This window comes from Dendrobates tinctorius, unplaced genomic scaffold, assembly GCF_039654945.1.
Source record: "Dendrobates tinctorius isolate UK_male_01 unplaced genomic scaffold, ASM3965494v1 ptg000475l, whole genome shotgun sequence".
In the NCBI taxonomy this organism is placed as follows: Eukaryota; Metazoa; Chordata; class Amphibia; order Anura; family Dendrobatidae; genus Dendrobates; species Dendrobates tinctorius.
In genome coordinates this window covers 615,931-628,930 of record NW_027362137.1, presented here as the reverse complement: position 1 = coordinate 628,930, position 13,000 = coordinate 615,931, and the positions used below count along the sequence as shown (strand labels likewise).

General features: G+C 44.7%; 1 protein-coding gene across 1 annotated transcript in view; it reads right to left on the bottom strand.

Moving 5' to 3' along the window:
* Positions 1-13,000, bottom strand: part of HSF2BP (heat shock transcription factor 2 binding protein) — a 115,390-nt gene that overhangs the window by 42,234 nt on the left and 60,156 nt on the right. The window contains exon 3 of the mRNA XM_073564724.1: positions 12,041-12,190. Coding sequence (XP_073420825.1) covers positions 12,041-12,190 — 150 coding nt within the window. The remainder of the gene's footprint in view (positions 1-12,040; positions 12,191-13,000) is intronic.

Below are 13,000 nucleotides of genomic sequence, written 5' to 3'. Positions count from 1 at the left end.
AGTAATCACCGCTCCACAGGATAAGTGATAACGTATTGATTGGTGGGGGGCCTGACTGTTGGGACCCATTCAGCAAAATGTGGAACTTTTTATCCACATTAGACTGGAGTGGCATGTCCAACTTGACTACTGATCCATTCATTCCCTTCATGGCTGCACTTGTTTTTTTTCTAGAAGCCCCAAAGAGAATGAATGGAGCTGCGGTCAGACATCCCACCTGCCGCTCCATTTTAAAATGGGGATAAATGTCCTATCAACGATAAAACTTTGCCATTCTTCCAGTTGGTGCAGTTTCTAATGGTCGGACCTAAGCGATCACCTATCCTGTGGAGCCCATAGATCGGTGATAACTTGTTTCAATCAAAGAAGCCCATTAATGTAAACTACCATAATTATACATCCCAGTTATGGGGGCCACAGTAGATGTGCAAGAGCCGCCTGTGTTTTACAGCCAATGCTTCTCTATAATGGGGATAACGACTGACAGATATTTGCATATAGCTGTAGGGTGGGCCCCTAGATTCCATTACCCTGGTGGGCCCCAGAAACCCCAGTCTGACCCTGCACATATGTACAGGTACAACGGGTATTTCATTGGTCCTTTGTGGAGGCTCGACCCGCTAGTTCTCAGGCGTATGACTTGTTGCAGCTAGTCAAAAGATGGCTCCAGCCTGAGACCTTGACACCTTGTCAGAAGGTAGAAAGAGTAGTGGTCAACCGGTTTGTGAGAGCTTTGCCAGCCGCCATAGAGCATTGAGTGGGGCAAGGGGACCCGGGCAACCTAGACCAGATGGTTGGCCTGATCGAGCAGTATACAGCCACTCAGGACTTTATATGGGACTCTGTCCCACTGTGGCTATTGTGCCAAGCCCAGTAGCTGGAAAAGGGACACGACCCTCTGCTGGGGTCAGACAGAACCGAGCCCATACAGAGGGGGTACCCCGGAGTAAGCGTGGCAGGAGACCAGTTTTCCCTAAACCGGTATTGTGGACTAACGGTGCCACCGCTATCAGGTGCTGTCGATGCCAAGGGCCATTATATGTGGCTGCCAACTGCCCTCTGAACCTATGGACTGTGGGTTTACTCACTGGGTATCTATGTATGCTCAGACTATCTATACCGCGGATGCTGTCTGTCCAGCTGGTGAACCCCATCTGTGCCAGTTGCATGGCAATGGACACCGAGCAGAAGCTCTCTTGGACTCAGGGAGCCAAGTGACCATCGTTCATGGGTCACTGATTTCCGGCCTAGAACCCACTGAGAGGAAAGTCGGGTAATTCTGTATACACGGTGAACTCCAGGAGTATCTGACAGAGGAGGTTACCTTTTCCACTCCGTGTGGGGAAGAGACTTGCCCCTGTTTTGGTCCTTATGGGAGAGAAAAATTAGCCCTTCCAGAATAAATGTCTGTCTGGGTGCAGAATTACAAGATCCTGAGTCAAGTATACCTGCCACAGGGATCATCCACCTAGGGACAGAGTGTAAACCCGATAGGTTTCCCCTAGAGGAACTGGCAGGAGAGGTTGAGGAGACCCTGATGATCCCCAAGCTGGAAGTATCCCGGGGAACATTTGGGACAGCCCAGCTCTAGGATTCCACACTGACTTGGGAAAGGATGATAGAAATAAATGGGGTGATTCAGCAGCCTGGGGCAGAGACACTTTTTCCAAGTATGGCGATCAACCAGAATTTGCTTTATGCTGTTGACAAAATCTGGGACGAAATAGTGGAACAGCTGGTAGTGCCCCAAATCATACGGCCAGGTGATGCTCAAAATGGCCAACAAATATGCTGGGAGGTCACATAGGGGTTAAAAAGACGCAAGAGCGGATTCTGCAGCGGTTATTTTTGCCCGCAATTTATGCTGATGTTCAGAGGTTTTGTAAGTCTTGTCCAGAGTGTCAGTTGACCACATCAACCGCAGGTTTCCGTAGTCCATTGGTGCCTCTGCCTGTTATACAGGTACAGTAGGTACAGAAAGTATTCAGACCCCTTTACATTTTTCACTCTGTTTCATTGCAGCCATTTGGTAAATTCAGAAAAGTTCATTTTTTGCTCATTAATGTGTACTCTGCACCCCGTTTTGACTGAAAAAAAAACAGAAATGTAGACATTTTTGCAAATTTATTAAAAAAGAAAAACCGAAATCTCCCATGGTTATAAGTCTTCAGCCCCTTTGCTCAGTGTTGAGTAGACACACCTTTTGAGCTAGTACAGCCATGAGTCTTCTTGGGAATGATGCCACAAGTTTTTCACCCCTGGATTTGGGGATCCTCTGCCATTCTTCCTTGCAGTTCCTCTCCAGTTCCGTCAGGTTGGATGGTGAACGTTGGTGGACAGCCATTTTCAGGTCTCTCCAGAGATGCTCAATTGGGTTTAGGTCAGGGCTCGGGCTGGGCCGGTCAAGAATGGTCACAGAGGTGTTCTGAAGCGACTCCTTTGTTATTTTAGCTGTGTGCTTAGGGTCATTGTTTTGTTGGAAGGTGAACTTTCGGCCAAGTCTGAGGTCCAGAACACTCTTTCATCCAGGATATCTCTGTACTTGGCTGCATTCATGTTTCCTTCAATTGCAACCAGTGGTCCTGTCCCTGCAGCTGAAAAACACCCCCATAGCATGATGCTGCCACCACCATGTTTCACTGTTTGGATTGTATTGGGCAGGTGATGCGCAGTGCCTGGCTTTCTCCACACATACCGCTTAGAATTATCACCAAAAAGTTCTATCTTCGTCTCATCAGACCAAAGAATCTTATTTTTCATAGTCTGGGAGTAATTCATGTGTTTTTTAGCAAACTCTATGCGTGCTTTCATATGTCTTGCACCGAGGAAAGGCTTCTGTCGGGCCACTCTACCATATAGGCCCGACTGGTGGAGGGCTGCAGTGATAGTTAACTTTATGGAACTTTCTCCCATCTCCCTACTGCATCTGTGGAGCTCAGCCACAGTGATCTTGGGGTTCTTCTTTACTTCTCTCACCAAGGCTCTTCTCCCACGATTGCTCAGTTTGGCTGGACGGCCAGGTCTAGGAAGAGTTCTGGTGGTCCCAAACTTCTTCCATTAAAGGATTATGGAGGCCACTCTGCTCTTAGGAACATTGAGTACTACAGAAATTCTTTTGTAACCTTGGCCAGATTTGTGCCTTGCCACAATTCTGTCTCTGAGCTCCTTGGCCAGTTCTTTTGACCTCATGATTCTCATTTGGTGTGACATGCACTGTGAGCTGTGAGGTCTTATATAGACAGGTGTGTGCCTTTACAAATCAAGTCCTATCAGCGGTACATTGCCCACACAAAGACTTATGGCAAGTCATACAATTTCCAACAGATCGATTATTTTTGCATTTTGCTTTTATCTGGCAAAATTTTTTTTGAGACATCACATCTGAAGATGTAGCAACTTGGGACATGCCACCCTTTCCCCTAGATACAACATACGGACCACTCAACTCTGTGACAAGCTTTTGCAAAAATGCGTGACATTTGTCCGGTGGTCATCTCCTTGTATAATATCCAAGCATTTATACCCGCTAAGTCTAAGGTATTTTCAAATGCGTGAACAGGCCATCTCCTAGTATCTGTTCTTGTGCTGTATTTGCGTGCCATCTGATCTACTACATCTACTCCATATTTTGTTTCATTAGAAAACTTTAGAGTTTCTGGAGTTTTTTTTGGAGATTCAGAAGCAACAAGAACATCGGGATGGACGGAACTCAGAATTATCACATTTTTGGTTGGCTTACCTTGATACACGGTAAGTGTAAAATTATCCTCATTTTTATAGACTTTAGTGCTGTACAACTTTTCTTTCATTGTTTTTATTTCTTTAGGCACTTCTCGTCTTATCTTATTTAGCGTTCCCACGATAGTCGTTCCCTGGCTTTTTAGCTGTTTGGCAAGTTTTACTGATGTAAAATAATTATCAGTGGTTACATTTCGTCCTTTTTTCAAAAACGGCTGCAGTAGTTTCATGACTACGTGGTCAGCTAAACGGTCATCAGCACGGTGTGAATCATCTTTACCCAGATAAGGGAAGCCATTTACAACATATTTACTATCCTTATCTACAGCTAGCCAAAATTTATGGCCATATTTATCTGGCTTGGAAGGTATATACTGTGTGAAAGGACACCTGGTTTTGCTTGGGAAAAGTTGTTCATCAACCGTAATGTATGGGCCAGGTTTGTAACAAGCAATGCAATTGGCAATAAACCTGTCCCACACAATAGAAAAGAGAGCAAATTTGTCGGTTTGCAGTCTCTGCGATCGATTGGACTTCTCATCAAATCTGAGGTAATGCAGAATTTCTACAAAACGGTCCCTAGACATTATCGCTTTGCATAACGGTATTCCCCAGTCATAATACAACCAGGTAACACAATGAAAATGTGAAAAGTTGACATCTGAATTGAACTACATCTATATGAACATCAGGGTAAATAAGATACAGTGAAAAAATTATGCACAAAACTTTACAGCAACTTTTAGTGACAAAAGGACAGCAAAATATAGCAGGTAGTCAAAATGACTACCTTTAGTAGTTATAGGTGAATGTTGAAATAAATGCGCAATTTTTGCACCTAAATTATTTATTGCCACAAAATCTTTTTTAACATCCAATTTGAGGAAAAGTCACCGAGTCTCAAGCCGGAATTCCAAAAAATGTAGTCACAGAGGAGAAATACATAGTGCGAAGTAGTCAAAATGACTACCTCAGTAGTCCTAGTGTTAATTACACACAGCTGGACTTCAATGAAGGAGTAGAACCATCTCAAGGAGGATCACAAGGAAATGGACAGCATGGGACTTAAGGCCCTTTTATATTTAGCGATGCACCAGCGATCCGACCAGCGATCCGACCCGGTCAGGATCGCTGGTGCATCGCTAAATGATCGCTAGTGAGCTTTCACACAGAAAGATCTCACAGCGATGCAGCAGCGACACAGCGCACGATACTCACCTTTCACACACAGCGATCCTGCGTCCTCCCGCCCGCCTCCACGCGTCGCTCGTCTCCCACAGCAGGAAGTCTCAGCAGGAAGCGGACGACGAGAAATGGAGCCGCCCGATCTCGCGCAATCAGCGATGGACAGCGGGGGAGCCGGTCGGAGGTGAGTATCACACATAGCGATATCGCTATAACGTCACAAAATCAGTAAAACCCCCTTTAACCCCTTCACTACCAAGGGTGGTTTGCACGTTAACTACCGGGCCAATTTTTACAATTCTGACCACTGTACCTTTATGAGGTCATAACTCTGGAACGCTTCCGTGGATCCCGGTGATTCTGACATTGTTTTCTCGTGACATATTGTACTTCATGTTAGTGGTAAAATTTCATTCAAATAACTTGCGTTTATTTGTGAGAAAAACGGAAATTTGGCGAAAATTTTGAAAATTCCGCAATTTTCCAACTTTGAATTTTTATGCCCTTAAATCACAGCGATACGGCACACAAAAAAGTTAATAAGTAACATTTGCCACATGTTTACTTTACATCAGCACAATTCTGGAACCAAAATTTTTATTTGTTAGTAAGATATAAGGGTTAAAAGTTGACCAGCGATCTCTCATTTTTGCAACACCATTTTATTTTTACGGACCACATCACATTTGAAGCCACTTTGAGGGGTCTATATGATAGAAAATACCCAAAAGTGACACCATTCTAAAAACTGCACCCCTTAAGGTGCTTAAAACCACATTCAAGGAGTTTATTAACCCTTCAGGTGCGTCACAGGAATTTTTTGAATATTTAAAAAAAATTAACATTTAACTTTTTTTCACAAAAAAAATTACTTCAGGTTCAATTTTTTTTATTTTACCAAGTGTAACAGGAGAAATTGGACTGCAAAAATTATTGTGCAATCTGTCCTGAGCACGCTGATACTTGATATGTGGGGGGGGGAACCACTGTTTCGGCGCATGGCAGAACTCAGAAGGGAAGGAGCGCCGTTTGACTTTTTCAATGCAAAATTGGCTGGAATTCTGATCGGACGCCATGTCGCGTTTGGAGAGCCCCTGATGTGCCTAAACAGTGAAAACCCTCCACAAGTGACCCCATTTTTGAAACTAGACCCCCTAAGGAACTTATCTAGATATGTGGTGAGAACTTTGAACCCACAAGGGCTTCACAGAAGTTTATAATGTACAGCGGTACAATTAAAAAATCATATTTTTTCCAAAAAATGATCTTTTCACCCCCAATTTTTATTTCCCCAAGGGTAAAAGGACCCTAAAAGTTATTGTGCAATTTGTCCTGAGTACGCTGATACCCCATATGTGGGTGTAAATGACTATTTGGGCACATGGCAGAGCTCGGAAGGCAAGCAGCGCCATTTGACTTTTTTGGCTGGAATTGAGATCGGACACCATGTCGCGTTTGGAAAACCCCTGATGTACCAAAACAGTGGAAACCCCCCACAAATGACACCATTTTGGAAACTAGACCCCCCCAAGGAACTTATCTAGATGTGTGGTGAGAACTTTGAACCCCCAAGTGCTTCACAGAAGTTTATAACGCCCAGGCGTGAAAATAACAAAAAAATTTTTTTCCACAAAAATGATATTTTTGCCCCAAAATTTTTATTTTCCTAAGGGCAACAGGAGAAATAGGACCCCAAAAGTTGTTTTGCAAATTGTCCTGAGTAGGCTGATACCCCATATGAGGGGGTAAAACACTGTTTGGGTGCATGGCAGAGCTTGGAAGGGAAGGAGCACCATTTGACTTTTTCAACGCAGAATTGGCTGGAATTGAGATCAGACGCCATGTTGCATTTGGAGAGCACCTGATGTGCGCAAATAGTGGAAACCCCCAATTCTAACCCTAACCCTAGCCCTAACCCTAACCCTAGCCCTAACCCTAGCCCTAGCCCTAACCCTAATGGGAAAATGGAAATAAATACATTTTTTAATTTTATTATTTTTTCCTAACTAAGGGGGAGATAACGGGGGGTTTGATTTACTATTTATGGCGGTTTTTATGTTTGGCAGCTGTCAGACGCTAAAAGACGCTTTTTATTGTAAAAATAGTTTTTGCATCACCACATATTGAGAGCTACAATTTTTCCATATTTTGACCCTCCGAGTCATGTGAGGTCTTATTTTTTGCGGGACGAGTTGACGCTTTTATTGGTATCATGTTCGGGCATGTGACATTTTTTGATCGCTTTTTATTTCGTTTTTTGGGACGCAGAATGAACAAAAACCAGCGTTTCATGAATTTCTTTTGGGTGGTGCGTTTTCGCCGTTCCGGGTGCGGTAAAATTTATAAGGCGGTTTTATTCTTCGGGTCAGTATGGTTACAGCGATACCTCATTTAGGTCGTTTTTTTATGTTTTGGCACTTTTATGCAATGAAAACAATTTTATATAAAAAATAATTATTTTTGCATCACTTTATTCTGCGAGCTATAACTTTTTTATTTTTTCGCTGATGATGCTGTGTGGTGGCTTGTTTTTTGCGGGACAAGATGACGTTTTCAGCGGTACCATGGATATTTATATGCGTCTTTTTGATCGCGCGTTATTGCACTTTTTGTTCGGTGGTATGATAATAAATCATTATTTTTTGCTTCGTTTTTTATTTTTATTTTTTAAGGGGTTCGCTTAAGGGGTTAACTATTGGGACAGTTTTATAGGGCGGGTCGTTACGGATGCGGCGATACCAAATATGTGTACTTTTATTGTTTTGTTTTTTTTTATTTCCAAAAAATGAATTTATTGGGGAATATTTTTTTTTTTTTTTTAATTCATTTAGCGATTTTTTTTAAAATTATTTTTACACTTTTTTTTAATTTGTTTTTTACTTTATTACAATGTCCCAGGGGGGGACATAACTGTCCTGTGACAGATCGCTGATCTGTCACATCACAGATCACTGTGACAGATCAGCAATCTGTCACAGGCACTGCACAGGCTTCCTCATGCCTGCGCTTTGCAGGCACTGAGGAAGCCAGCTTCCTGCAGGCCCCCGGAGGTCCCTGTCGCCATATTGGATCCGGGGACCTGCAGGAAAGGAGCCCTCCGCAGCAGCCCCCTCCCTGCCGATGCTTCCCTTTAACCCCCGGTACACCGCGATCGTGTTTGATCGCGGTGTGCAAGGGGTTAACGTGTCGGGGGCAGTCCGTGACCGCCCCTGACACATTGTGCCGGGTGTCAGCTATGATAATTAGCTGACACTCGGCCGCGATCAGCGGCGCTCACCACGTGGGCGCCGCTGATCGCGATGACGTAATATTCCGTCCATGGTAATTAGGTCCATGGTCACATGGATGGAATATTACGTCAATTGTAGGTAAGGGGTTAAATATGAGTGTCTGAGCAAAGGATCTGAGTACTTATAACCATGTGATATTTCGTTTTTTCTTTTTTAATAAATTTGCAAAAAATTCTACATATCTGATCTTTTTTTCAGTCAGGATGGGGTGCAGAGTGCACATTAATGAGAAAAAAATGATCTTGTTTGAATTTACCAAATGGCTGCAATGAAACAAAGACTGAAAAATGTAAAGGGGTGTGAATACTTTCCGTACCCACTGTACCTTTTGAGCGGATTGCTATGGATCTGATAGGGCCCATTGTACAGTCAGCTCATGGCCACCAACACATAGTGGTGGTAGTGGATTATGGTAATCCCTCTTCACCACACCTCAGCTAAACTTATTGCCAGGAGCTGTTTGCTGTGTTCTGCCACCTCGGGCTACCTAAGGAGATCTTTACTGATCAGGGGACTCCTTTTTTGTCTAAGGTAACAAAGGAGCTGTGTAAGCTGCTCCAGATAAAACAGTTTTGCATGCTGGTGTACCACCCACAGACCGATGGTCTAGTGGAATGGTTCAACAAAATCCTAAAATCAATGCTTAAAAAAGTGGTCTGAAAGGATGGGAGGGATTGGGACATGTTATTGCCCGATTTAATGTTTGCCGTCCAAGAGGCACCACCGTCTTCTAAGGGGTTCTCTCCATTCGAGTTTTTATATGGTAGACATCCCCGGGGCCTGCTGGACCTAGCCAACGAGACATGGGAACAGGAGCCTACTTTCCATAAAAAAGTAATAGAGCACATGGCGAGTGTGCGGGATCGGACTAGGGCGGTGATGCTTATACATCTAGTGGATGCCCAGGAAGAACAGAGCAGAGCTGTATATTAGAAAGGCCACGGTCAGGTCCTTTAAAGAAGGGGATCGGGTATTAGTCTTAGTATTCACAGCAGAAAGTAAGCTCATAGCCAAGTGGCAAGGGCCGTATGGAGTCCGGGAAAAGGTTGGAGAGGTGAATTACAGAACATACCAGCCCAGGAAGAGAAAACCAGAACAATTGTATCATATAAATCTGTTAAAAGCATGGAAAAACCGGGAATGTATGAGTATGGATGTGACTACGGTCATATCGTCTGGGGACCCTCCAACACTGGCCCGGGAGGAGGCTGAGAGAGGTAAAGATAAGAGACACTCTCTCTCAACAGCAGCGACGAGAGGCTCAGAAGTTGGTGCAGCAGAATAAGGACGTATTCTCAGAAGTGCCCAGCCATACATCTGTGATCCAACATGACATTGTCACCAAGCCTCAGGTAAGGGTACAAATGAAACCATACAGAGTGCCAGAAGCCTGGAGACAAGCCATCGCAGGTGAGGTAAAACAAATGTTCCAGCTAGGAATAACTGAGGAATCCCGGAGTGAGTGGGCTAGTCCCATTGTAATGATTCGAAGCTGGACAAATCGTTACGATAGTGTAACGATTTCCAAAAATTGAATGGGGTGTCAACATTTGACCTTTATCCAATGCCCCGAGTGGATGAGCTGATAGAAAGACTGGGGCAGGCACAATACTTCACCAGGCTCGATCTGACCAAGCATTACTGGCAGGTGCCTCTGACAGAGTCATTGAAAGAAAAGAACGCCTTCATAGAGACCCTCAGGCATAATCACTATGTCATCTTTCCTTTTGGGTTACATGGGGCCCCGACCACGGTCCAGAGGCTGATGGACATAGCGTTAAAGCCTCATCAGAAGTGTCAGCGTATTTGGATGATATTATCATCTTTAGTACCAATTGGCATACCCACTTGTCCCAGGTGCAAGCGAGGTCATTCAAAACTGACCCTGGCCTCTGACTACGAAACACGTGATGGCGTTCCTCTGTATCATTGGATATTATAGACGGTTTGTACCTAATTTTGCTGGGAGATCGGCACCGCTGACCGATTTACTAAAGGGATGAAGTCAGTCATGGTCCAGTGGAATCCTCAGGTGGATGATGCCTTCAAGTCTATGAAGGTGGCGCTGTGCGGACACCTACTTGAGTAGGAAACTTACCATGGCAGAAAAAAATTATAGCGTAGTGGAGAAGGAGTGCCTGGCCATTAAGTGGGCCATGGGGTCTCTACATTATTATGTGCTTGGGTGACAGTTTCGACTGGCAATGGACCATTTACCCTTGGTCTGGATGAAAAATGCTAAGGAGATGAATGCTCGAGTCACCAGATGGTTTCTGTCACTGCAAAATTCTAGTTTTTCTGTGGAACATCGAGAGGGAAAGTTGCAAGTGAATGCGGATGTCCTGTCACGGGCCCCCTGTATGGTGACAGTTGTTCAAACCCACAAGTTTGAACATTTGATCAGGGATGGGAGATATGTGAGACAGTGAGGCGAATGACAAGCGAGGACCATCACGTGTCAACCCCTAGGATGCGCAAAGAAGCATAATGAACCAGCTGGAGAACATTGTGATTACAGATGTGGTTACAATGTAACATAAAAGTAAGTTATTCAGGTAGACCTGAAGTAGGCTTTTATTTTTGGAGAGACCTATAGGATTGGTAGTGGGATGGGTCTCTCCCTTCATTCCGGGTTTTCGGAGTGGCCCATGTCCACGATTCCCATTTAAGCTTTCAGTTTAGGTCTGGATGTGTCAGTTTTTGGTTTGCAAACAACAGAGTAGGAAGTTCTTTGCAAGACTGGTATGTGTAGTCTGAACACAGGCCAGAGAAAGCAAAACCACTGATGCACCCACGAGAGATATAGTAGTGTAGTCACCCACGGCAAAGGCGTGTCATGGACTGTTATGGACGATCCGGCTGCGATCTGGAGGATGTTTCCTTTTTTGTTGTGATTTGCCAAAATAAAGACTAAAGTTGGATTAACCTGGGTCACTGCTTCTTTACCACACTGTGTGATTACCGCTGCATTACCCAAATGTCCCCAAATGCAGCACCAACCGCCATATGAACAGCTTCTATCCACTCTCTGTTCAACAATTAAATCGTCATGTGTAGACTATATACTGTATCTGTCTTGTTAGATGTTACTTGTTGTATCTGTTGTTATATATTATGTTGCCTCTTTGCCACAAAGAATTCCTTGTATATATGTAATATGTACTTGGCGATAATAAATTTGATTTAATTTAAATTTTTTAATTACACTTAAGATACAGCCCCCCATACAGATAAGATATGGCCCCCCATACACATAAGATACAGCCCCCCATACAGATAAGATATGGCCCCCCATACACATAAGATACACCCCCTAATACACATAAGATACAGCCCCCCATACAGATAAGATATGGCCCCCCATACACTTAAGATACACCCCCTAATACACAAAAGATGCGGCCCCCCATACACATAAGATACACCCCCTAATACACAAAAGATGCGGCCCCCCATACACATAAGATACACCCCCGCATACACATAAGATATGGCCTCCTATACACATAAGATAAACCCCCTAATACACATAAGATACAGCCCCCCATACTCATAAGATACACCCCCTAATACACATAAGATACAGCCTCCATACTCATAAGGCCCTGTTAGTGATGGGGTGCAGCAGGTTTGGCCGGTAGACAAATTCTGCACCTTCCTCTCCGTGGTGATTAGCCGCCATGTCACTGACACTCATGTGGTGTTATAGCCCACCATCTCCCCAGATGGCGACATTATCATGGTTATCATAGTCAGTTTGGGAATCTCCAAAATAACCAGGTTAAGAAGATGTGGTGTTGGACGTCCTTACTTTGTCCAGCTCTTACCATTCCCAGGATGTTCTTCACCGTCTCCTCCCTATTAGACACTCCCCACAGGAGCGTACAGACCGTAGAGCCCATCTGTGTACAAAAGGCGACCTGCTGGACGGACCGCTCCTGGAGTGCAGAGACCTGGAGAAGCAGAGACAGATTCTCCTGCACAGAGACAGACAGCAACATAAGACGGCACATCATCAATTGCTACGTTGTGCCACTCACCCCACACTGGACACAGTGTCCTGCCAATCACCCCACACTGGACACGGCGTCCTGCCACTCAACCCACACTGGACACGGTGTCCTCCCGCTCACCCCACACCGGACACCGTTTCCTGCTGCTCACCCCACACCGGAAATCGTGTCCTACCACTCACCCCACACTGGACACCATGTCCTGCCACTCACCCCGCAAGGGAAACCGTTTCCTACCGCTTACCCCACACTGAACAGGGTGTCCTGCCACTCACCTCACACCTGATAATAACACCATGTCCTGTTTCTCAAATCATACCAGAAACCATGTGTCACAGAGTGACTGGCCCAGTGTGACATGACCCATCAATTGGTTGGTCACTAAATGGCAAAACAAAAAACACACCAGGGGACACCAGGGAAACTTTAACAACGGTGGGCCCTGCGATAGGGAACGGGGAAAATGGACACCTCCTGCACTCACCTGAGGAAGTGCCCTGATCTTACTAACGTCCCTATACAGGTTCTCTCAACATGTCGCTGAGCAGGATACCTAAACCCTCACTTGCCCTGCTCCTATCCCTATGTAGGGAATTGGCAAGTGAGGACACTGGTCCCACCGCAGCACTAAGACAACACAAGGTAAGGTAAGACAAACACCACAGTAAATAGGAAACACAAAAACAACACTTAGCTTTCTCTGCAGCAATGCACCGCACAGCAGAGTAAGGCACCAGATCACAGCATTCAGTTGAAGAACCATTGCACCAGCAA